The sequence below is a fragment of the Myxocyprinus asiaticus genome, chromosome 47 (genome assembly GCF_019703515.2).
Source record: "Myxocyprinus asiaticus isolate MX2 ecotype Aquarium Trade chromosome 47, UBuf_Myxa_2, whole genome shotgun sequence".
NCBI lineage: Eukaryota > Metazoa > Chordata > Actinopteri > Cypriniformes > Catostomidae > Myxocyprinus > Myxocyprinus asiaticus.
This window is the reverse complement of record NC_059390.1, coordinates 16821429-16848459: the sequence shown is the minus strand read 5'-3', so window position 1 is coordinate 16848459 and position 27031 is coordinate 16821429. Positions and strand designations below refer to the sequence as shown.

Here is a 27031-nt window from a genome sequence, read left to right as displayed (position 1 = left end):
CACACCCAGGCCTGATTACTGCCACACCTGTTCTCAATCAAGAAATCCCTTAAATAGGACCTGCCTGACAAAGTGAAGTGGACCAAAAGATCTTCAAAAGCTAGACATCATGCTAATGAGCAAATGCAAATGAGAAAGAAAGTAATTGAGATCTATCAGTCTGGAAAAGGTTATAAAGCCATTTCTAAAGCTTTGGGACTCCAGAGAACCAAAATGAGAGCCATTATCCACAAATGGCAAAAACATGGAACAGTGGTGAACCTTCCCAGGAGTGGCCGGCCGACCAAAATTACCCCAAGAGCGCAGCGACGACTCGTCCAAGAGGTCACAAAAGACCCCACAACAACATCCAAAGAACTGCAGGCCTCACTTGCCTCAGTTAAGGTCAGTGTTCATGACTCCACCATAAGAAAGAGACTGGGCAAAAATGGCCTGCATGGCAGAGTTCCAAGACGAAAACCACTGCTGAGCAAAAAGAACATTAAGGCTTGTCTCATTTTTGCCAGAAAACATCTCGATGATCCCCAAGACTTTTGGGAAAATACTCTGTGGACTGACGAGACAAAAGTTGAACTTTTTGGAAGGTGTGTGTCCCATTACATCTGGCGTAAAAGTAACACCGCATTTCAGAAAAGGAACATCATACCAACAGTAAAATATGGTGGTGGTGTGATGGTCTGTGGCTGTTTTGCTGCTTCAGGACCTGGAAGACTTGCTGTGATAAATGGAACCATGAATTCTGCTGTCTACCAAAACATCCTGAAGGAGAATGTCTGGCCATCTGTTCGTGACCTCAAGCTGAAGCGAACTTGGGTTCTGCAGCAGGACAATGATCCAAAACACACCAGCAAGTCCACCTCTGAATGGCTGAAGAAAAACAAAATGAAGACTTTGGAGTGGCCTAGTCAAAGTCCTGACCTGAATCCTATTGAGATGCTGTGGCATGACCTTAAAAAGGCATTTCATACTCAAACCCTCCAATGTGGCTGAATTACAACAATTCTGCAAAGATGAGTGGGCCAAAGTTCCTCCACAGCGCTGTAAAAGACTCATTGCAAGTTATCGCAAACACTTGATTGCAGTTGCTGCTGCTAAGGGTGGCCCAACCAGTTATTAGGTTTAGGGGGCAATCACTTTTTCAGACAGGTCCATGTAGGTTTGGATTTTGATTTCCCTTAATAATAACAACCTTCATTTAAAAACTGCATTTTGTGTTTACTTCTGTTATCTTTGACTAATATTTAAACTTGTTTGATGATCTGAAACATTTAAGTGTGACAAACATGCAAAAAAATAAGAAATCAGGAAGGGGGCAAACACTTTTTCACACCACTGTAGTGGTCCCGAATTGAACAGTGGGTTTAATCATTCATTTTCATTTTTTTTTTCTTCATAGAACCATGAATTTAGTGTTCCCAAAATAGTGACATGGAAATGGTTTTAACAAGCATTATGTCTTTACCATATATCAATCATAATTTTTTTTGCCAGTTAACTAATAAGGTTAGATTCAGTTCATTTATATTTACTGTGCTGAGTCAACCTCTTGAATTCAGTGCAAAAATCTATATTTTTTGAGCAGCTGTGGACTCAACTAGTAGAGCATGGAGCTAGCAGTGTCAAGTTCATAGGTTCAGTTCCCAGAAAACACACATATTGATAAAATGTATTTGTATTACTTTGGATAAAAGTGTTAGCCAAATGAATAAATGTAAACATGCTGCTGTTCCACCTCAAAAACAACAAAAATGTAAAATGCAACCAGTCACTAAGCATTTTTAGTTGGAACATCTAACTCATTAAAACAGTGCCATTGTAGTGTGGTGTGAAAAGTATATGTGTCTGTGTGCGTTTGTGGTTGTGAATGTGTGTGTTGTAAAAAACTTAGATCTCTCATTGTGTCAGTAGAGCTTATCAGTGTTGCGGTGTCGTGTGTGCTGGTGTGTTTTGCAGCGATTATGTGAATGGAATGAGTTATTGCACCCAAACATAATGGCACAGGGTTACAAAAAAAACCTTGCACTCTCACTCCCTCTTTAATCCTTTATCAATTCTTCCTGCCCTGTGCTTCCATACATCACAGAGACAAAGAGTGTAGGACAGAGAGTTAAAAAACCTGAAGACCAATGCAACAAATCAAATCTAAGTGCTTAGCAACTATTCAATTACAGTCTGAACTGAACTCTGCAGTTTAGAAAAGTGTGATTATTGTACAGTATGTACTCGGTCAAAAGCAAAGTGCTAAAATAGAAAAAAAAAAACATTGTTCCGGAAGTAAAAGTCCCTTTCATTTATTTCCACAGAGAAATTAATTTTTAGTGGTAAAGCATAATCCTTTCAAGACAGACCTGCAATGCTGTGATTTTCTTCTGTTTTTTAGACCTGATTTCTTCTGTTTTTGTATATATATCATACCAAACTGATTCACAAATTCATACATAAAACAAAGGCAATCTTAGTAAACAGAAAATACAGTTTTTAAATGATAATGTTATTTATTGAAGCAAAAAAGTTATCCAATACCAACTGGTCCTGTGTGAAAAAGTATTTGCCCCCATAGTTACTAAATCCCCAAATCTATGAAACCGCATTCATAATGGGATTCAGCTGGTCTAGACACACCCAGACCTGATTACTGCCAGCCCTGTTCAATCAAATCAGCACCTAAATAAGAACTTTTTCAGCAGCATGAAGTTGGCTAAAAGGTCTCACCCTGTAGCACAATATGCTAAGGTTGAAAAAAATCCAGAAATGATTAGGAAAAAGGTGATTGAAATACATCAGTCTGGGTAGGGTTACAAAGCTATTTCAAAGGCTCTGGTACTCCAGAGAACCACAGTGAGCGCCATTATCTCCAAATGGAGAAAACTTGGCACAGTAGTCAGCCTTCTTAGAAGTGGACGACCTTCCAAAATTCCTCTAAGAGTACAGCGATAACTCATGAAGTCACAAAAAAGCCAAGGAAAACTGCAGGCCTCTCTCGCATCAATAAAGGTCACTGTTCATGACTCCACTATCAGAAAGACACTGGACAAAAATGCCATCCATGGAAGACTGGCAAGGCGAAAACCACTGCTAACCCAGAAGAACATTAATTCTTGTCCGAATTTTGCCAAAACACATCTTGATGATCCTCAAACCTTTTGGGAGAATGTTCTGTGGACTGATGAGCCAAAAGTGGAACTGTTTGGAAGACAGGAGTCCTGTTACATCTGGTGTAAATCAAACACCGAATTCCACAAAAAAACATCATACCTACGGTCAAGCATGGTGGTGGTAGTGTGATGGTGTGGGGATGCTTTGCTGCTTCAGGGCCAGGGCGATTTGCTCTCTACCAGAAAATCCTAAAGGAGAATGTCTGGTCATCAGTCCGTATGTTGAAGCTCAAGGGCAACTGGATTATGCAGGAAGACAATGATCCAAAGCATAGGAGTAAGTCCACCTCTGAATGGCTCAAAAGAAGCTAAATTTAAGTTTTGGAGTGGCCTAGTCAAAGTCCTGGCTTGAAACCAATTGAGATGCTGTGGCAGGACCTTAAATGGGCAGTTCATACTCGAAAACCTCCAATGTGGCTGAACTAAAGCAGTTCTGCAAAGAAAAGTGGGCCAAAATTCCACCACACCGTTGTGAAAGACTGACCTCCGGTTATCGGAAGCGTTTGGTTGCAGTTGTTACTGCTAAAGGTGGCACAACCAGCTATTAAGTTTAAAGGGGCAGTTAATATTTCACATGGTTGATATAGGTGTTGGATAACTTTTTTGCTGCAATAAAAAATGTTAAAACTCTATTTTGTGTTTACTTAGGTTGCCTTTGTTTTATGTTATATCTCATTTGAAGATCTACACCAATTTAGTATGAAAAATACACAAAAATAGAAGAAATCAGGAAGGGGCAAATACTTATTCACAGCACTGTATTATGAGATCAAAGGTTGTTAAGTAACGGTATATCGTGTCAATATCAAGTGTGATTTCAACTTCATTTAAAATAATAATGTTACCAATAATGTTTCCAAATACCAGAAGCGAGAAACGCCCCAAAAAAGCTCAGCAGCAACTAATACTCATACTACTAATATATCTGTATTAGGGCTGTTGATTTATTGCATAACTTAGTGCAATAAATTATATACAAAAATTACATTTTTATAAAATTAACGCAATTAATCATGTCCTGGACTGTAATAAGGAATATTCCTACCATCGTAGTTATTCATGCTTGAAGTACCACACTCCAGCGACAGCTTAAGATGAAAATTCGTTCTTGCGTTCAAACGCACCTGGACAGAACACAATTTCAAATGCAGCAATCTCGAGACGTGTTTTTATAATTTTCATACTACATCTAACTTGGCACAGCAACCTAAAAATACTGTTTATGATGTGATGCAACCAAATTCCATCAAACGCAGGCATTCATTGATGTGTTATTAGACAAGCCATTATAATAAAATCTCGGACAGACTGACCAGTTTAATTGCAAAATGGATTACTGTGAACTGAAGGCCAATGATAGGCTTATGTTTAATAATATGAATATAAAATATTGCTTCTAAAGCCACTTTTTGTATGGTCTTATAAATGCTTTACTGGTTTGCCACCGTAATGTAATGATTTTTAATTATCTGAATTATTATTTTTATAATATGTATTAAATGTATAATTATTTAAATATAACTATTTATAATAATTTAATCATTGTATACTGAATTATTGTTATTTAAGGGGCTTTCTCATCAAATATTTATATATATGTGATTAATTGTGATTAAGTCGATTTAATCAGATTGTCAAGTAATGACAGCCCTAAACCGTATATATCTGAATATTTTGCAATAAACTTCCAATGTATTCTATTTTACTGACTATAAGTCAGTAGTTTTATTGTACTGTCATTTTTTATTCAATTACAAAATTCAAGGGATGAGTAGTTCTTTTTCAAATACTTCTCTTTTTTTTCATGCTTTAAATCAAAGTTTGTAATGGTGTGACTCATCTTGGAACTGGACGGTTTGGCTTGGCTTAGAACCCCATTATTGAAGGATTTTATTGAATCCCTATGAGAAAATTAATTAATTGGAAAAACTACTTCTGGAATTAAGTGGTCACTGCAGCACTCTATAACCTGCAGTTTCTGTGACTGTAACCTGAGCCATGAGGCAATGGACCTTGATTTAATTACTTCTGTGTTTCCCACTTCCTCCTTTTCAGCAAGGGGAATGGTGTGAGCCAATCACGTTACGGCCTCCAAACGAGGCTACGTCATCTACGCCGGTGCAGTACTGGCAGCACCATCCTGAGAAGCTTATATTCCAGTCATGTGACTATGAAGCATATGTAAGTCTGTGTGCGTTTTAATTGTAAAATTATAAATATTTCTCACAGTGTCGTCTTATGTGAATTGTAAGAGCACTTTACCAAGCACTTTAAATATGTATGTATAAAGAATGTAGTTTATCTATTGAGTATGGTGGACTTTGTAGGCTGCAGTAATCCAGCGGATAAAGGAAAAGGAAATTTGAAAGCGATCTGTGAGTCCTTTAGTTATTCAACAGTGAATAATGGTGTTTTAACCTTCAGTCAATACAGATTTTTCAGCGCCTCTACGGGTACTTCTAGTATTAGCTTACGTAAACTCACTCTGTTTCCTAGCAACAGCCAAATTTGATTGACTTATTCTCCTGTGATGGAGTTTATGAACAGAATTCATGCATGTAAGTGTGACTAACCCGTAGAGGTAAAAGGTGGAGAGTTGATTCCCAATGTTAAAGTGGGAAGGAATGGACAAATGCAAGCTTTTCCACAGCTAGAATTACATACAATTTCTAAATTCCAGTGTATTAATTGATGTAACTCTTCATTGAAAAGACACACACACATACTAGATTGCTTTCAACACGGCCTGCTGGCTTTCAAGATTGTCCTTGCTTGACATCCAGCAGTGCCGCACAGCTAAACTCTATTCAGCCAGTCTCTTCCTACACACTTAATTTGAACACTGCTACATTTCCTTACAGTTATTGAATCACCCGACAGTCTCATTCGAAGTGTTACACACATCATGGAATATTTTTTATTTTTTTACTTTCTTGAAATAAACAGTTCCATGCACACATTTCATTTAAGTTACAGTACAGTCTTTGTCTGTTGCACATACATGTTCAAAAATAACTGCTTTAGCATATGACCATTGACATTTACCAATACCAATTCAGCATATAGCGACTTTGGTGTTGTCACTCATTATACATGCAAAGGGGTTAGCCAACCATCATTCAACGTTCAACACACATCATTTGCATATAGACATCTTAAAAGTACAGTAGCTAATACAGGCTGTTTAATAAGGGTTAGAGAAAGGGTGGAAAATGGTCATGTAAAACCACTTTTTTTTTCTTTTTTTTCTTTTTTTCAGTTCAAGAAACTTAGACTAAAGCCCAAAGTATACTTCGGTCAGATGCAAAATCTAGTCATCAGCAGAGTGAACACGCACAGCCCGATTTTTGTAACCGTGCATCTTTGAATGCGCAGAATGTATATGCGCCTGGATTTATTTGCACAAGGTGGCAACACTCACATTTGAGCCATTGTTGTACGCAGACGCTGAGCGTTCACGTCAAAATCGAAGTATACGTTGGGCTTAACATTATAAGTAAACTTTACAGAAAAAAAATAAAATGCTACCATTTAACGTGTGTGTGTGTGTGTGTGTATTGCAGTATCTGGGGTCCATGCTGGTGAAAGAGTTGCGTGGTACGGAGTCCACACATGATGCCTGTGCGAAAATGAGGGTAAGAGTTGTGTCATTATAGCAACCACTCAAAGATCTGTCCAGTCATGGTCCTACTGGCCTCAGGTCACTATGACACGTGATCATTAAGAAAAGCAACATAAACGTAATAGCTACATTTATACAGGACTATGGGAACATGCTGTGTTCTTTGATTTAGTTGGGCTCTTTTAGCTATTATCGGAAAATCCGCTTCAAGATCCTAGTTGCGAAATTGTGTTTACGCACAATACAGTGACCTCAGTTTATCCGTTTCCTCTTTACCTCAAAAAATCTAAACAGCCCCTCACGCCCCTTCTCATCAGGTTATTTAACACGAGAGGACAGTTCTGCAGCTCTGTTGTTGTATGCATGTAAAACACCATCTGTTCTCCATTACTCACCTTTCTGCTCCCCTCTGCACATTTAGATGAGACTGAGAGAGTTTGAGAACTTCCTCCACCCCTTGCCTATTCACAAACACATTAATACATTCACAGGGTGTAAATTTAGGTCCTCTATCTCTGTCTTTGTTTCAAGCTGAATATTTTGACAGGATCAGAGCAATAGACACCCGCTGATGCAGAGGAAGCCACTGATAGAAATAGCTAGAACAAAAGAACTTATTTGGTCAATCAGCTTCATCAGAAAAAAGTCTTTGCAGTATGCCAAATAGGCAGGAACCATTATGAAACCTCATAAGTAACCAATTTAGAACACTTGAAAGACTTAACTCACCATTGATTTAGAAAGAAATGCGTTGCACACACAAATATTGGGTAAAATAATTAGTTTTTAATTACATGTGGCAGCTCACTAGGTTTTGGCACACAGCAAAAGAAAGAAAGTGAGATGAGAGGACATAAGTTCCATAATGAAAATATCCCTGTCTGACAGCAGATATGTTTGTGCGGGGAGAAAGGAAAATGAATTCTGGATCTCTGCAGCCTCAGCTGTATACTGTATAATTTATATGAATATGGTACATGATATCATAAACCTTCTAACCAAATAAGACCATGTTTTAAACAGTGCACAAATGTAATTTTGGCCCTTTTTGCTTGTCTCATGAGATCATGCACTATCTGGGTTATTGCTGGGGACTTACTGATATTATGTGTAAATAATTAAGCATGTGTTTGAGTTTGTATTAAGCAGATCACAGTCAGTGTGTGATGGGAGCTCATGAATGTTAATATTGGGGTCAGTGAGTCCGTGTGTTGATCTCTCCTGTTCTCCTCCTTTCTATAAGAAGTCTACAGAACAGATGAAGAAGATTCCCACCATAGTACTGTCTGTCTCCTATAAGGGCGTCAAGTTTATCGATGCCACTAACAAGGTGATCATCTGCTATTGCCTCCGTTGTTATGGATTTATACATACTGCAAAATGAATATCTAATTTATCTCTCAATATCCCATAAAGGAAAGTAGAATAAAAAAGTACAAGTATATAAATATTTTCTTTTTTCAATTAGATCTTCTTAATTTCTTAATTTCAAAGTTTTCTACGATTTTTACCTCTCTCTCTCTCTCTCTCTCTCCCCCTCTCTCTCTCTCATGTTTAGAATATCATAGCAGAGCATGAGATCAGGAATATCTCGTGTGCAGCCCAGGATCCAGAAGATCTGTCCACATTTGCATACATCACTAAGGACCTGAAATCCAGCCATCATTACTGCCATGTCTTTACAGCTTTCGATGTGGTTAGTAACACATATTGTATAATACATATGTACATATAAACGCTCTCATAAAGCATATAAAAATGCAAAAGTAATGAAAGCTCAGAATAACAAATGCACAAGGGTCATTCTGTGATAAGTGAGCAATTCCATAAATAGCAATTTCATAAATAAAAATAAAATATTAAATTATCATCAAAACGTGGATAGAGGTGTATTTGATTATTTATAAGATTAGTAATCTTAAATATAATAATATAAATCTTTCAATGTCAACAGATCATTAAGTAATTTATGTCCTCAGCCACACTTTAAAAACATAAGCAATTTAAATGGAAAGCTTTTTTTGGTTAGCCACTAAAAACACTGTGAAAATAATCTATTGTTTACTTAAAAGCTTGATGAATTTAATATATATATGTTATATATATGTTATATTTTAGTATATCTGATTTAAAAAAAAAAAAAAAAATTGATTTCATCTGAAGATTCAATGTCTTTTGTTATCCATAAGATAATTTAGTCAGGAAGAGCTTTTGAACTATTAAAAAAAAAAAAAAAAATTATAAATATTGGCAGCAACATTTAAAGCACTGACTTATTTTCAATAAAACATACATTTAAAACATTTTAAATTAAAAATAGTATATATTAGTAGACATGCTCTCTAAAAAACAAGAATTAAAAAAAATTGCAATTTTAGCTTAGAAATTGTCATTTTGTATGCAGATGACTTTGCTGTTACCGCCTTTCACAGTAACACCAAAGAACTGTTTGTGGGTTAACTAGTCATAACACATGAATTATTTATAACATGCTTAAAGCATGTTTTAAATCTTTTAAAAAACCATGAAGCTATAAAAGTTATGTGAAAATAATGGTAAATGGCTGCCAAATGTTTAACCGTTAATTATATTCATTTGAACTCAAATAGTAAAGGTGTTTTAGACGTTTTCTCAGTTGGTTTGTAATAGCCTAGATTCCCCCACAAGTGTCAATTTGTAAGTCTATTGCTTTTTAAAAGGCTCTCTCTCATTATCTCTACATTTATGTCTGTGGTTTTTCTACAGAATCTGGCCTATGAGATTATCTTGACGTTGGGCCAGGCGTTCGAGGTGGCGTATCAGTTGGCCCTGCAGGCCAGAAAGAGCGGCCACGGGTCATCCACTCTGCCCGAGAGCTTCGACAGCAAACCCTCCAAACCTGTCCCTAAACCTCGTGTCAACATACGCAAGTCTGTGAGTGCCTTTGCCCTTTAAACACAAACGCACACACTCTCAATCTCACATCCGTTCATCTGGACCTCTAACGCAATCTGTCTCATCTCTCTTAGCCGTCACCTTCACCTCTCCCCGCTGACAGCACACCTTGCACCCATCTTTGTGTGTGTGATCAAGCTGTGCTATTTTTAACAGTGTTTTGACATTTTAAAACCAATATTGGAAAATTTGTGTATGCCATTATTTCCTTCTGCCAGTGAAGGTTTGCTTGTATTCATGCCAGCGCGTGTGTGTGTGTGTGTGTGTGTGTCACAGCCCGCCCTGAGGGACAGAGAGGTGAGTGTTTGATCTGTAAACGGCACACTTCATCTCCTCTCCCTTCAGTGTATTTAAGGATGAGAGAGAATGATGAGGGCTGTTTGCATGGAGCTCTATGGACTCACTTCCTCCTGCCTGGGCAGCCTTCTTCTCCATCTGCCCCAGTCCCACTGCCCCTACAGCGGGCACGGCGCCTCTCTCTCTACCCTGCCACCACCAGTAATACTACCACTCACTGGAAGAGACCCAGAGTAGGCGGGAGCTCACCGTAAAAAGAAAATGCATCCTGCCTGTTGGAGTTGGATTACACAGAACAGAAGTGATGGATGCTTGGTTGAAAATAAACAGTGGTGTTTGGAGTCTAGCCTGCAGAGATACTTCTGTTTTGAGAAGCCTCACAGCCCTATTTTATAGGTCATATCACTGTGCACAAAGTGTGTGTGTCTATGACATTACATCACCATTAGATTGAGTAATATCAAAGACATGATATGTATGTCATCTAAGATATTAGCACCATTTCCAGTGTGACCCAATTTGCTGTGTCAGGTTGTGCAGTGTGATGTCACGCCTAGACAAATATAAGGCAATATGCCACTTCTTTAAATGGAGATCATGAATGTTAGAAACAGCTGGAACTGTGGCCTTTGAAACTGAGCTGAGCTTCAAGTCTGGCTTGCAAAATGTCAGTGTCTCTCCACATGATTTCCTTTTTAATCTCCTCTTAATAAAATTTGTAACAGTTGAAAAAAAAAAAAATCTTGGAAAGAACAAAAATTGGAAGCCAAAGTCTTTTTTTTAGTTCACTCACAGAATGGACCTTATGCAAGAAACAAGAGCAGATCTAATTTCTGTGTAAGTCGCTCTTAAGACCATTCTTACATAAATTGTTGCATACAATTCAATGCACTCTTATGTAAGAGTGCATTTATGAATCGTTTGCACAAATTCGTTCTGCTCATGTTTCATGAATGAGACCCATTGTGTGGGAGCAACTTCCCTTTGGGACATTAGGAGATGTTCTCAGTTGAAAAAAACAATTAAGAAAAGCACTTTTTTTTTTTTTTTTAACCTGGAAAAAAAAAAAAATTGTCTGTAGTTATTAACATGGTATGTACCCATTAAAATAACTAGAGTAAATGTAAGTGTGTGTCTGTGTGTGTGTGGTCTGCTGACTCAGCAGCTGTTACCCTGAACACTAACAGCATCCTCTGTGGCTGTGTGGTGTGTACAGATATTATTGATCTTCCCTTCTGTAGGAGAAATTGGTCATTATGTTGAGACATCTTCTCTCCATATGGACATGATATGCTGTGTTACTCCATTAGAACTTAATCTGTCTCCCTTCTATGCAGCACTTGTTTCTTCTCCATCCAGGTCTTTGTGTTCACGCACCTAAACCCAAGCTCCCAAGCTTTGACCTCTGTGACCTCTGTGTACCGCCTCTAGGGCATATTTCCCTTTAGCCGCTGGTCCCTGGGGCATTTTTACACCCCTCACTGGCTTCCTGTTCACCCTTCTCCTCTTCCTCATACCTCACAACTCCTCCATCCACAAACAGTTCAATTTCAGGACTTTTTTCATTTTTCTTTGCTTGTTTTTTCCTTTTTTTTTATTTATTTTTTTGTCAGTTAAATACAAGTAAAATAAATGTAGACTTGTCAAAACAAAACACATAAAGGCACTTACAATGGAAGTCTATGGGACAACTGTTGTTCTGCTTGCCTCATAGACTTCAATTGTAAGTGCATAATTGATTTATTGATAGTGTGTTTTTAATAACTGGGGGACAAGACAAAATAATTTTCTATGGTAATCAGCAGCATGTGACACTCTTCATGGAGCTTTTTTTTAACACAGAATATTCCTTCAACTGATTTCATCCTGGTTTGTTGTCTGTTTTGTTTGCTCTTTTGGTTCTTATCAAAATCTTCCAATTTCAATTCAAAGAGCTTTATTGCCATGGCAAAAACATTTTGTATTGCCAAAGCAATTACACAGAAAAACAGAACAGGAACTGAACAAGGACTAGAACTTGAGAACAATAACTATAAAGAAATAACAATTCAGCATTAATGCAACATTATATAGGGTTGGTAACGGGTAGAGGATTGGGGTCAGGGGTCAGAGAGATCCATGTCATCAACACATTCATGTATTATTCTTTTGGTTCTGGTTGTCCCTTAGGTTATTACAGGATACTACAAATCTTGCACATTCTTCTTTTTTACCTAGAATAAAACACATTCATTGAAATCTGGGCATATATTGTTAATTTTTTTGCTAATATTTGTTTCTAATTGGTTGGTATTTTGGGCATTCTGTGAGGAAGTGCAGCTCTGTCTCAATTACTCCCAGGTTGCATTTGGACTGTGCTGTCTGTCCTCGCGGGGCAGCCAGATCTGTGTGCGGCGGCCCATCTCAATAGCCAGACTGTGCTGACTGAGTCTGAACATCGTCAGTGCTTTTCTTAACTTTCTGTCAGTCACCGTGGTCAGATATTTTGCCACGGTGTACTCTCGATACTCTTGTACTCTCGATCTTCCTCTTCTGTCCCCCTTCTGTCCATCCAGAAAATACAATGACTAAACATGCATGAAAATATTTCAGTAATTCTTGACACCAACTCACCCTCGACAAAGTGTGTTATCGAAACCTGAAAAGCAGCTTAATGGTAATGCCTCATATTAGAGGTTTAGTGCTCAAGATTAGTGTCTTTTTAAAGTGTTCGGATGTGGAGAAGAAAGAAGTTAGTGTGGGTGTGTTTAAGAGCAGAGGTAGTCAGGCAGTGAGGATTATGTTATTTAATATTCATGCAGCTACATATGGAAAGTCCTTATAAAGTCTACAAGCCAAACGGCAGACGTGAATGACTCTGCGTGTGTGTACTTGTATGTTCCTGTAGTGATTCGAGTTTCTGAGCTGAGCTTTATGTGGAGCGAGTTTCGATTGGCTGATAAAGATGTACTAGTTGTAGGGTAGTTCTGCAGATTTACAGGATGGAGATGCAGACTTAATGTGATAAGATTAATCCGTTTGACATTATTGATTTAATAAGAATTATATACCACATGTGGAGTTTATCCACTGTTTTGTATTGGTGTGACAGCATGTGTGATTGTCATGTGGTTAACTCACCTTAAAGGGATAGTTCACCGCAAAATGAAAATTCTCTCATCATTTACTCTCTCATGCCATCCCAGACGTGAATTACTTTCTTTCTTCTGCTGAACACAAAACAAGATTTTTGAAGATTTTAGAAGAATATCTCAGCTCTTTTGGTCCATACAATGCAAGTGAATGGGTGCCAAAATTTTGACGCTCCAAAAAGCTAATATGGTATTGTCCTCAATGTTTGATTCTCTGCCAAGTGGTCAGTATGTGATGTTTAGATCCACAAAATTTAGTGTGACCACCCCTTAACCCTCTAAATTACATCTCCCGAAAAAGCTCTGTCTCTCTCTCTCTCCTGTGTCTACCCCAGATGGAGCAGCCCTCAATGGATCAAAAGGGCCACGCCAACGTCCCCTGGATAGTCGAGCCAGGACAGGAAGCCAAAAGAGGAGCCAACACCAAGTATGAGACCACTATTTTCTAATATACACCCAAAATACTGTCCACTCCTGTGTGTGTGCCTTACAGAGAGCGCCCTCTAGAGGCCCCCCACGGAGCCACGGGCCCAGTGACCTGTGACAAGCCCGCCCGCGTCTCTCCGCCCGGCCCAGCCCGCCCGTTTACCGTGGCCTCTGCATGATGACGCTGCCGCTGTCTTTTCTCTCCTCCGATCTTTCCCCCTCTCTTTATCTCTCTCGCTCCCTGACCTCTCTGGCCGCAGCATGATTCGGGACGGTCCCAATCAACCCTCAGGCCGCAACGCTGCCAATCAAACGCTTCTGTGCGCTCACTATCTCCTCCAAAACACAAAAAAGTGTTGCAAGCGGTTGTTTTTCATTCAATTTTTCCCTTCTCCTCTTTTTATTTCTCTTTTCCTCCGTTCTCCGCTTTTCTTTTCCTACGCTTCGTTGGGAAGCAACTCTCCAGCCTTTCCCCTCACCTACACCCCCACACTCCCCTCGACTGCTTGAATGACAACTTAAAACCATAATGCTGCTACAAGCCTTATAAACAGGTTGTTTTTTAAAGTCGGAATTTACTTTCCTCCTCACTAGACAGCGTAGTTAGCGAGGTGAAGAGATTTTTGAGTTGGGCATCCAAAACGGCTGGCGTAGAAGCGGAGATCGGACTTCAAGGAAGGACATTTTGCTTGTCTTGTTTGTACGTCACATAGCAAAGTTTTAGTTTTTAGTATCAGTGAATGCTTGGCGGAAAAAAGTCCCTTATTGGGGGAGATTTTTTTTAAACCAGACAGCTTTGTGTTTTTTAAACAGCTAAGAGTTAAGAGCTTGTTTTAACAATCTATCAAAGTTGAAAACTAATTTGCAACCTATCTGAACGGGAAATACATCAGATAGCATTTAACGAAAGCTTATTTTATTGAGGCATCTGCAAAATGATGTGTCTCTTTAAAAGTGCATTGTTCTTTTCCTTCCTTTACAAGTTTTTTCTGTTGTGTTTTCTTTCTCCATTTTGTGGTTTTGGCTATGAATGAAAAACACGAGCAAAAACGAGCCAGTCCTGAGACATGCAGTGTAGTTGAAAGCATGCAGTCCATGTGAACTGGAAAAGGGGGGGCTTTTTTTGATGGACACTTTGGATAAGTGATGTGATTTTATTCACAGGGCAATGGCGGACGCCCATGTCTATTACAGTGGAATTCAGAGAATGTAGCCTGCCCCTAACATGGACCCTCACTCACATGCATTGCAAATAAGGAACCTATACGTGTCACTGGAGCCTCTCTTAACGCATGTGTACGGATTCAGTCGAGGAATTTTTCAACGGGGACTTGATGTACGCGTACAAAGGACTACTGACGTGGACCCGTGGCCTTTTATGAAACACTCGCATGCATACGCACACACACTGCATAGGACAAACAGGAGTCTGTTGAATCTGAATGTAGCAGTGATTTAGAGTTGTGGTTTCGCTGCGTTCCGAAGGACATAGAACTTTGTCGTGTGAGAGACAGCTGGGGGAAAGGCAAGTTGCGGTGGAGACGGTTATTATGGCGACTGCCACACTACACTGACTTTTCACTAAATATCTAATCTGAAATACCATGGCATGTCTGGACTGGGATTCAAATGGACTTCAATTGCTGTACTTTTGTTTTATTTTTCTTTCTTTTTTTCTTTGGTTTATTTGTGGTCAATGATATAAAAAATTATATGCACAATGTGAATGGACTTCATTGCACTGGACAACCATGAAATGTATTCTTCCAGTGCCAAAATCATTATGGAATGGTTGTTGACATAATTGGCAATGCCAGAAAGATTAATATTCATATTGGCAAGACATTTTAATGTTTAATAGAGAAATATATTACCATTACTGTAACATTTACTATTATTATAATTATTCTTATTGTGTAATTCTTGTCTGATGTTGTCTTAATGTTACATTATTTTTATATGATACGTCGAGCTTGAATACGTAGCCATCCTAAGGAAACAACAAACAAACAAAAAACATATTATTCTAGTACAGAAGAAATGAATGTGTGGATGGCTCCACTTTACTTTGGTTTTAGATTAAATAAAATAAAATAAAACAGATGTCTTACTTGCACTCATTGTCACTATAGAATTTTGCTAAAGTTCTGTAAATAAATATTTTGTTGACTCATTGTTCATATATGTAATAAAACAACAAAATATATATATAAGAATTACAGAGAAAAACAAAAATGAATCACAATAAATTACATTGGGAAACAAGGTACCAAATGTTGCAGATCAAAGTGCAAAACATAAAAACAACAAAATTGTATGCGCAAATGGTGGAGTTGTTCAATCATCATTGCAGACTAACATGTGTAGATAGGCTTGGGCTTCCAGCACACAGATTTTTTAAGTTTGGTCTTTTATTTATATTCTTGCAAAGCACATGGAATAAATCTAGATTGTAGAACCACTGTCTGTTCTGTGACCCCTGTTTGTTCCCATTTATAGTGTAGTTTTATAAGTATCTATTGACACACTTATGCCTTCAAAAATAATGAATAGTTCACCCAAAAATGAGAAGTATCATAACTGACTTACCCTCATGTAATTTCAAACCCATGTTACTTCTTTTTTCTTCATCTTTCTTATGCATAAGGCAAAAAGATGTTTTAACGTATATTGCGGTTCATCTTTTCTATACAATGGCAGTTGATAATGAATCATTTTAACCCTTTTGCACGTGTGCTTTTTTTTTTTTTTCTGTCCTGACTAATCCCCCTTTGGGAGATCCTTGATGCACACTGTATTTGAACAAATTGTGACCATACACTTCACAGCAGAGGCACTGGAGGACAGATATTAAATGTATAATGTGGGAGAAGGCTAAAGTGGACTAACTAGTTTATGCATTCTTTTTTGACATCAGAAAACATTGCAGCATCGCTGCATTAAATCAACCAGCTCGGATGGTAATGGCTTTAAATTTTTATGATTATAAAAATATCTGTAAATAAAAAACAAAGATATTGTGTTGTTGAAAAGACTACAAAAAACAGCAGCTTGAATGTAGATCGCACTGGTTTTATCGTACGCCTATGAGCCCAGCTTAGTGTAATCTAACCGGTTTGATCATATGTGCAAAGGGGTTAAAGCTTAAAAAAAAGAACTGTGCGTAATATTCTAAGTCTTCTGAAGGCATACGATTTTGGTTTTGGTGAGAAACGACTCTAAATATAAGTCATAGCTCATTTGCTTACAGAAGACTTGGAATATGATGCACAAGTCACATGGACTTTGTATTGAAAAGGCGGACCAAGATATTCATTAAAACATCCCCTTCTGTGTTCTGCATAAGAAAGAAAATCATACAGGTTTTGAATGACATGAGGGTGAGTAAATGATGATACAAATGTATTTTTGGATGAGAAATCTCTTTAATAAAAGACTCAAGACAGAGCCATCACAACTGGTTTCAGGAGGCTGTAGAAAACGGACAACAGCCGGATCAATCTGGAAACATATGGGCGTCTCTTTCAAAGTATACCCATGAGTATGGTGACCCCGTCACTCGTAAGTTTCCAAAATTAGAAATGGGTATGTATCATCCATCCATCCATCCATCATGTTTAAAGATGTTTTGATAAAAGATGTACTGTATGTCAGTGTTTCAGGATAATGTTTACCTCAGGCAGGATAAGATACAGTTTATTTCTTGTGCACACTGTTTCCATGGAGCTTGTATCTTTTTCTACACCGGTTGTTTAACAGTCATGTTGCCGTTATGGAGCTCCTAGAGAAGCCAGAAAGCCAGCATCAGACCAATGACTTAAGAGGAACCAACACCAAAAGAATGGTACCAGTCATGCAAGACTCACAGATCATCAGATTCTCATTGAATTGTATTAGTAAGAGTGCATTTGTTCAGAGAGTGCATATTGTTTTATTATTATTATTATTATTATTATTTTACAGTTTTGTTTACAGTTTATAGCATCTATCTGTCTGTATAAATCAGACAGCTTAGAACTGTTCACATTCCTCTTTTTTCAAAGCAGCTGGCAATTTGTATGAGTTAAAATAATCTGACTGACACAGCCTAGTATAAAATAGGCTATCATTCACTTTCTATTTCATCATTTATTTCTCACCATAAAGATGAGAGAGAGACCGAGTGAGGATGAGATAACAGAAGTCTTATGTCCCAGATGGTACATATCCTGAAGCCTTTGACTAAATTAAGCATCAGGGGAGAACCATTTATGTAATTATCTTACAGATAAATTAATTAACACTTACAGAAAGTGCCAAGCAGATTTCTTCAGTGATATCGAAATAATGGAGGCTTCATGATTATATAACCAGTTCAGTCATGTTGACATAAAAGGAACAATGAATATGTGAGAATTAGCCCATAGCTTTAAGAACATGCTAAATGAAACTCAAAATAAGCAACAAACAGTCCTCACATAGCATTTATCATTTCTAATAAAAGAACAAATTCTACTTGCATTACTTTCATGGTATCTCACATGTGACCACAGTGCCAAAATGACGCATTTAACCCAATACAGTGTACATGTACATTATATACAATGGGGTCTCAAAAGTGTCCACTCTTGTGACTGCTTCTGTCCAGTACAGTACAGTATATTATCAGTGCTATGTTTTCAATATGGCCTTAGGCTTTCAAAAGTCACAGTCACTTTATATATCCACACACAATTCTTGTTTCACAATGAACCCTTGTTTTAACCAAACTGACCTGGGCCTTGTTTTCCTGCAGGTGACTGCAGAAGTCTGTCTGCTTGCAATGCTCTTAGAGCTCTATGATTACTTCAGAGCACCATCTATGACCACTTCCAAGTACTACTTAAGTTAACTTGGCTTTGAGAAACAGGCTGCAAAACTAAGATGTATCTTAAGATGGATTCTGCGATCTACTTAGACTTAGGAGGTTTTTGGAAAACGAGGATTCCACAGCTTGCCGCGGAATATCATGAGTGTCTGTAGCCTCCTGTCTCTGTGTGTTTGAGGAAAAATATACTTTCTCATAATATTTACCTGGTAGGTTCTAAATGTACTATTTGAACACAAAATATATATTTTATCATTTTGCCTAAACTTATGTGTAAAAACCTGCTCCATCTGTTCTGTGAGAAAATATGATTGCTACTCAACAGCTAACATTTACTGTAGCAAACATCTGACCAAATGTTGAACTACTGTTATACAGTAAAGATAAAGTTACAAGACTGTGTTCCAATGAGGGGTGAATCTGCTAAATCTTCCAGCCTCTGAAGGTTTACTGTGTTTCAAAATCAAGTCTTGGCTTAGAAGTTTAGTTGGTTAGCATCAGTTGTAACTACACTATGCTAGCAAAGTCTGCTAGCAAACTTCCATTTAAAAGTAGCCATGCACTCTGCAATTAGACTACAACTTCTAACTACAACCAGATAATCTCATAGTAGCTAATTATAGATACAGTAGCTAGCCAGCTAATGTTACCTACTGTAGCTAGCCTGCAAAAACACAAACAGGTGGATTTGGCTTCATCACCAGGAATTTGGCATTTAAACATGATGAAATCACATTGACTCATGGATTCTACAGAAGCATATACTAATGTTTAATCTGTTCCACTCTGTGGACCAGGGGGGTGCTATATTGCGAAAAATGTTTACGCTTCAAATGTTAATGTCCCTGGATATACAAGGCATATGTAGTGTCATTTAAAAGCTTAGAATCTTAACTTTACAGAGGACACAATCACTTTTGGAATAAAGTAACAAAATAAGGCCTGAAAACATCCGTGTCGCAAATGAGCTCCACCTAGAGGTAATGATGTAGAAATATATGCATAAGTCTTTCTCACAGCACCTAAATAGACAAATCATATCAAAAGAAAGCTTTCATTCTCAGGAATGCGACTTTAGAGTTTATTTTGTTGCTCTAATACCACAGTTTGAAAGATTTTTAAAAGAATCACAAAGTGAAAAATTATTTCTGTAAAACATCATATACAAACATCTAATTTCTGTGCTGATCACTACCTCAGAGCTCATGATGGGCATGTCTTGAAAGGTTTATATGTTATAGCACAAAATATTATACATTTATGGACATTTTGAGTGCCATTTTCTAGAGCACAACTCTCTTGTGAAGGACTTTGTAGGAGAGGTGTCTGTTATAATCAGTTTAATGTTTTATGTGAATGATAGTTAATAATGATGGTTAAATTATTGTTAACAGATACTTCGTCAAATAAACATTGTCAAACATTTTCATAAATAGCCTTACTAACAATTTCTGTCTTCTGTGGTTTATTTATAAGCAGTGAAAATGCTGTTTTGGGAAATTATGTTTTGAGCCTTCTACTAGGCCTATAGTTCCCATTAGTACCATTCAGAACATTGGTATGCAGTTTATCTGTGATCATATCTACTGTAAATTATAGTTATTTGTGAGCTTGAAAACATCACTCCTGCCAATGGCATTAGAGGTGAGACAAAAGGGGCAAGGGCATCTCAAACCCTGCTGCCATAGCAACACTGGCCACAAGCCATTTAGGACTTCACCTCTTCTGTAGCCAGTGATGGGAGAGGTAACACCTGGTGAAGAACATATTAATCTGTCAATGTGACCAGATGTTTCAAGAAGGTCCTGATTTTTAGTTGAACTCCCGACTAAAATAAGGTTTAAGGAGTGATCTCTCATTTTAATTGTGTCCTTGCTTTAAGTTTAAGTTTCCTTAAATTCAGGCACCACAAGACTATCTGTGAAACTGTAAATGTAATAACTTCTGTTCTAAGTCCATAATTTGTTAAAGCGCTATGCAAACTCTTGGGAACCGAAGGAAACATTCCTATAAACGGCATGCAAATTGTTATTATCAGCACAAAAAAAATTAGGCATATTTGGGTCAGCTCCCCTTTAAGTCCTCAAACAGTTATCTTTCAGACCAAAATGCTCTCTCGAGTACTAGCAGGTTATTTGTGAGAACAGCATGTTCTGCTGACTCAACACATTTTGCTGTGAAAGGACAAAGGCAGCTTTGGGTGGCATTTTGAAGTGTAAAGAGGTATTAACAGCAAAATGTGGCCTTCAGACACAAATGCGCACATTCTGCACAACGCTGCAGAACACAAATGAAGATTTTTAGAAGAATATTTCAGCTCTGTAGGTCCATACAATGCAAGTGAATGGTGAACAACACTTTAAAGCTCCAAGCACATAAAGGCAGCATAAATGTAATCCATACAACTCCAGTGGTTTAATCAATGTCTTCTAAAGTGATCTAAACAGTTTTGGGTGAGAATGGACCACAAAATAACTATATTTTTTCACTGTACTTCTTGTCATTGCAGTCTCAAGGCACGATTATGACATCAAGCTCGATTACACTTCCCAGTGCTTGACGCATGCACAGAATGCTAGATGCCGCTAGGAACAGTAATCGAGCTTAAAATCATGATGGCCAAGAAGACTGCAGATGTCAAGATTTGTGGTCAAAAAGGAGTTATATTCTGGTCTGTTTTCACCCAAAGTCGATTGGATTGCTTCAGAAGATATTGATTAAACCACTGGAGTCATATGGATTATTTTTATGCTGCATTTATGTGCTTTTTGAAGCTTTAAAAGTTTTGGTCACCATTCACTTCCATTGTATGGACCTACAGAGCTGAAATATTCTTCTAAAAATCTTAATTTGTGTTCTGCAGAAGAAAGAAAGTCATACACATTTGGGATGTCATGAGGGTGTGAGTAAATGAGGAGAGTTTTCATTTTTGGGTGAACTATCCCTCTAACAACAAATGTATTTCCCTTGCAAACTAACTTTGTTTCTATAGTGAACCTTCAGGAGCTGAAATCTGTGACGGTGGATGTGTTTGTCACAGCAGTGTGTTACCATGCTGAGAGGGATGCAGCAGGAAAGACCAACTGCACACTGACCTGTGGCTTTGGCATCCGCTCACTGACCTGACGAGAGAGAGCAATAAAGTAGACATCAACAGAGAGAGCAGATGACAGGAACTGTTCTTAGGCAAAGGGGTTGAGAGAGAGAGAGAGAGAGAGAGAGAGAGGGGGGGGGGGGGGGGGAGGACAGCTTACACCTGCACACGAGTCAGAGATGACCAAAGCCTTGCAACTGGAGACAACATGAAGGAACAAGTTCAAGGGGGTGCCATGGTTGTCTGTGGATGTTCTAGGTAAAACTGAGAGTAATAATGTCAGGAAAGCAATGCAGGCCCTTAAACTTATTGGAAGATCAAAGGATATATGAACCTTCAGCCTGGGAGAACTCTGCTCTTGTCTCCAAATCAGGTACTATAGACACTGGATTTGATCTGCTTTGTGCCATCCAGTCTTTGATCAATATTCACAACCAGAGTGGTTGAGGGCACATTGTAGCCAGTAAACAGGATATTCTCATTCACAACTGTATTTTATGCTTGGCTTTCAGATTTTTCTGTGTAATAATCACTATTTATTACTTTTGTTACATTAATTTATTGTTTATTTCTGTTAAACCATTCACAAAGACTTCCGCAAATTCTGTACTTCCTTGACATGCATAGTATAGAAACATACAGTTAATGATCGCACTACCTCAGTAATCAATACGTGCTGGAAATAGAAAAGAACATCACCTACTGATTCCAACCATCAGTTTCCGTTACATCCGCAAAAGGCTAAAAACATGATTCAACGAAGCAGAATTTGACAGTAGGTGGCTTTGACTGAAGGATACTGCAATGGGTTATGTAACAGTTTGAGAAATAGCTTCTGGTTGTATGCGTCTTCTCTCAGCCTCCACCGACATTTCACCAGAAAATACGATCTGAGAATGTAATGAAAGGCAAATTGAGGAGGAAGAGAAGACGAGAGAAATATGCAACCCCCACGTTACATCAAAATCTTGTTCACACTGTAGATGAGGGTGTCTGAGGGAAAGTGTGATATAATTCAAGCTCAGCCCTGTCAAAGACCTATGGGAAATGCAGTACGTTTAGCACAATAAGGGACTCCGGCTTTGATTGAGGGAGACAGAGAAACATGGCTCTCTGATTAGCCAGACCAGAACTGATCACTGCATGCTGTAAAGGGGCTCCAGGAACTCTGGCAGGATTATATAAAGCTAATCTCTGGCCAGCTTCTCCTACCTCAATCCAGACTTTAACATCATAAAGAGGTCATGAAAGAGCTCTCACCAGCATGAATGAGCTACTGGAAACCAGTAAACATGATGTCACAGTAAGATACCAATTATAAATGAAACAGTTTGATGACAACTTTATTATTTGATTTATCACGGCCATGGAGACCTATTGTGATGAATAAATATCTGCAAATTTATGTTACCAAGTAGAGGAAAGAAGATGAAATACTAATACTATTGATGACTTGGCCAAGTTCCCAAGCTTCAAATCAAGATAAGAGCAAAAATTAATATAGAAACAAGTTCAACTATGATTTTTAAGAATAATCCACCTGCATCAGCTCTTGCAGGTTTAAACCCCCCAATTTTGGGTTCTCACACCATAGCCTTATCCACTGGACCACACCACTCTGAACATAGTGAAGCAACCGGGTTGTATGGATTGCAGGTGTGGCATCTTCAGGCTCACTTATTCAAAAGTGAAGTATCAAGTTCTTTTGCATTAAGCAGCAAGAGGTCAGTGGTATGAGCACTGCTTCACAGTGTGAGGTTGGTGGTTCAAACCTAGCATCCTCCAATGTGTTCTCTCTTTCCTAATCCTGTGATTTTATAGTCTTTCATTAGGCTTCTTAAATTAATAGTGAACTAGAAGTTCTTTCACAATCAATGGTAAGAGATCTGTGGTTCACCGGTATGAGCACTGCCTCCTGGTGTTAGAGGATGCTGGTTCTAATCCCAGCTGGATCTCTAGAATTAAAGTGCTGTGATCAATTGATGAATGATGTGAAGGGTGCACCTGGAGAAAGGGGGTGGGGTGGGGGGATGGTTGGTTGGTTGGTCCCTGCTGGAGCATTGACCAGCAGTGGTTATGGAACAAAAAGTTCCTTTTAAGTGTGTTCTGAACACACTGCAAGATTTGAACTTGCATCTTTAATCAACTCTTGACAAGCATGCTATCCACTACACTATAGAAATTTTGATTGGCAAAAATTATGAAGGGCTTCTATGTAGTGGGCAGCACAGCTGCCATGTGTTCTTATGACCGTAAGATTGTGTGTTCAATTCTTGCTCTAAGCAAGACAAGTCTAACAGTCAGTCAATCAATCAATCACACGTTTAATTCATTGCCATCAATTCTTGGCTTGGTAAAGGCACTAAATAATCTTATCCCAAGTCAGCTTTCCTCCTCAAACTCTTGAATTCCTATGACGCAATATTGTGTCTATCACACTGCTTCATATTAAACTTTACTTGATGTCATGGAAAAACTGATGAAACTGTGCCTTATGCAATGAACTGTATTTGTGGTATTGCTTTTAATGTCTATTTTTACCACTGTCTTCTCCCACACAGCCCACACTGAAATGAAAGAAAAAAAAAAAAGATGAAAGACCATAATATCATAGGATTAGGAGTTCTCCCAGAAAAATAAGAAATATAACACAAATACATCCACCTCTCAGATTTTGTATGCTTTGCTCAATCTCTGATTGTAAGCTACAGTGTAAAGTGTTGTGCAGAGCTCAATTTGAGGATGTCATTTGGACATGATAGTGTGCCGTCTGCTCGGATCAGCCAGCTGCCAACAGGAAGTGTCAGAAACAGACGGAGCATGACCACTGCTGTGTCAGCAAAGCCAGCCATTAGAGTGCCCTGTGCCCCCTTTCTCAATCTCTCTCTCCACATCTCTCACATTTATAATTGTTCCTTTAGCTTTGTGCTTTGCAACTGAACATTCCTAACATTTTTAAACTGAGATTTTGCAAGATGTTACATTAAATCCAAAATTCCAGGTACATCTAATTTAATGCCATAAGAAACCATTGAAAATACTGTGCTGATAATACACATTACCAACATTAAAAATCACATTGATAAAGGGTATTATAAATTACATTTAGACAGTGGAAAAAATAATTTTGCCTGAGTACATGGAGGGGGGCACTTCAAAACAATAAACAACCCTGGATGCTTTTAAAAGAGCTTGCCATCATATTTTGTATTCACATTAGAACATTATTACTTAAATGTCAAACAGAAATGTGTAGATGTACCCTTTGGCAATCCATTGGACTGTTGTTCTGCACTGAGACAAAGCTCTGGATTGTACTTCCTGTTAGAGCACTTATATTTGGTATATAACTTTAAAGAGCCCTAATGCTGATTGGTCACACATTATTAATGGGATTATTCACCCGTAAATGTAATTTACCTCATTTATTCACCCTCATGACATTCTAATCCTATGTGACTTACACTGTGTGACTTGGGACACAAAGAGAAATTTTGAAGAATGTTGACACTACTATTTTTCCATACCATGGAAGTGAATGGTGACTAAGATAAACATTCTGCCCAACACCTCCTTTTGTGTTTCAGAGAAGAAAGTCATACTGGACAGGAATGACAAGAGAGTGATTAATAATGACAGAATTCTCCTTTCTTCATTCATCAAACAAGTACCATAAAGACAATAACATTTATTTACAAAGTGCTGATGTGTGATTTCTCTCTTATTGTGTTTTTTCACAAGTCTCACCAAGAAACTTCCCTTCCCACCTACTGTGCTATATTATGTACTCCAGACTGTTTTTAGTGCACCAGTTTAGATAAATTAAATAAAAAGTTTGTTGAAATAAGGTTAGCACACAGTGTCCCTCAAAAGGCCAGCTTTAATTGGCGAGCCTTTTTAAAGACCATGCATGAAGCATCTCTGTTACTCTGCTTCTCACAAATCCCTGATCAAACCTGAGCTTTGTATGCAAAAAATAAGGCACATCCCCAAAGATGTGCTTCTTTCAGATATATTTTTAGAGCTATAAAGGCATCAGTTGGAATGGATGGCTCAGAGGAAAACCAACACAGTGCTGCTTATAATCTCTCATATATATATATATATATTATATAAAAAAAGGATCTTAATATGCCAGAATGGGCTTTGTTAATGTGGGTCATGGAGTACTTGTATTCAATTACGACAGAGATTGTCCTAGAAAAGCAAAGATTCTTCAAAGCAACATTATGACACACCAATCAGGCAAGTAATTTTCAAAAGCTCATAACCAAATATTACGAATGAATTCAATAGAAAACTTTGTCATGTGCATGAATATTAAACTTAAGTGCATTAAAACTATTTAAAAATGTTCCCAGGATTGTACATATAGCACAGTTAAAACAATAAAAAAAAGACCTAGATCCCTCCTCCCTCCACTTTCTGTAAAATGTAAAGGATTCCGATGCTGTCAATGGTTATAAACTTTGTGAAGTCAGTTGACACATGGATCTTCTTCAGATTGGCTCCCATTGTGTAGAAAGTCTGCAGGGCCTCTCCCGTCTCCACGCTCCACCACTACAAGAACAACACATTATTGCATTGGTTTGTTCATGTGTTAAGTTTCACTGTATCTGTATTAGATTTAGTTGTACTTGTACCCCTAAATAAGATGATCCCTTAGCAAGGGAAAATTTTTCACAAATATTGTTCCAGTGCAGTTTAACAGAGATTACAGATGATCAATTGAAAAGTAAATGCTGTCAACAGAATAAAATAATCATGATTAATCTGATTGCTTCTGACCAGTCTTTAGCAAACAGAATTAAACAATTACTTTGGTAAACAAAAAGGTTAAAAAGTTAACATTCAAATATATTTTATATGCTTTTTTTCCCTCTGAAATATCTTTCATAGAAGAAAACAATTCTAAATTGCAAGTGTCTGGATAAGACCATCGGCTAATGTTAAAACCTGACAGAACCTAATAGACACCTGAGGGTCTCTGGTCCATACACTTTCAATTGGCTGAGCCTTTTAAAAAAATGAAAAGAAGGAAATCTTGTCGAAAGCATGTTAACAGAAGCGCAAAATGAGTCAGAATACTGGAGGGGTAAAATGGCACAATTGTTGTAACTTCAGCAAGCTGAGAAAATGAGGACACCACACAGCTACCAGCCAAACCATCAGCGACAACAACAGATGCCTGGAACCACCATGCTTGTTTTTACAGCCCCCCCAACAGGCTCATTAATCATGCAACCCTTTGAGTGAATTAATGGCTCTGCATTTATCAGTCTCATACTCCAAAACTTAATGGAATTGTTCACCCTAAAATGAAAATTCTGCCGTCATTCACTCACCATCATGCCATTCCAAACCTCAAGTCTGCTGCCCAGTGTACCAAACCTCCAAATATAGATCATCCAGAGAGAGACACAATCACTGTGTGCAGGTAAGGCAGATTGCTTCAGTCATTCTTAAAATGTCCCCCACCCACCAATGCCCTGGTGTCTCAGTTAAAATAGACTGTGCTCTGCATCT

The 27031-nt window shown here is 38.1% G+C and overlaps 2 protein-coding genes across 14 annotated transcripts in view; one reads left to right on the top strand and one right to left on the bottom strand.

The window, feature by feature from the left end:
- Nucleotides 1-16027, top strand: part of LOC127436880 (ankyrin repeat and sterile alpha motif domain-containing protein 1B) — a 223182-nt gene extending 207155 nt beyond the window's left edge. For 3 of the 5 annotated variants that reach the window (XM_051691348.1, XM_051691352.1, XM_051691353.1), the window contains 7 exons: nucleotides 5211-5336; nucleotides 6719-6790; nucleotides 8021-8107; nucleotides 8336-8473; nucleotides 9523-9690; nucleotides 13475-13566; nucleotides 14730-16027. In XM_051691348.1, coding sequence (XP_051547308.1) covers nucleotides 5211-5336; nucleotides 6719-6790; nucleotides 8021-8107; nucleotides 8336-8473; nucleotides 9523-9690; nucleotides 13475-13566; nucleotides 14730-14778 — 732 coding nt within the window. In that variant the 3' untranslated portion in view covers nucleotides 14779-16027. Of the gene's footprint in view, nucleotides 1-5210; nucleotides 5337-6718; nucleotides 6791-8020; nucleotides 8108-8335; nucleotides 8474-9522; nucleotides 9691-13474 lie in introns of all 5 variants that reach the window. The other 2 variants (XM_051691349.1, XM_051691350.1) reach the window with 2 other exon arrangements.
- Nucleotides 9708-27031, bottom strand: part of LOC127436881 (apoptotic protease-activating factor 1-like) — a 58484-nt gene continuing 41160 nt past the window's right edge. For 5 of the 9 annotated variants that reach the window (XM_051691354.1, XM_051691357.1, XM_051691355.1 and 2 more), the window contains one exon: nucleotides 21647-26065. In XM_051691354.1, coding sequence (XP_051547314.1) covers nucleotides 25907-26065 — 159 coding nt within the window. In that variant the 3' untranslated portion in view covers nucleotides 21647-25906. Of the gene's footprint in view, nucleotides 13218-17239; nucleotides 17347-21646; nucleotides 26066-27031 lie in introns of those variants that run through there. The other 4 variants (XR_007896473.1, XR_007896474.1, XR_007896471.1 and 1 more) reach the window with 4 other exon arrangements.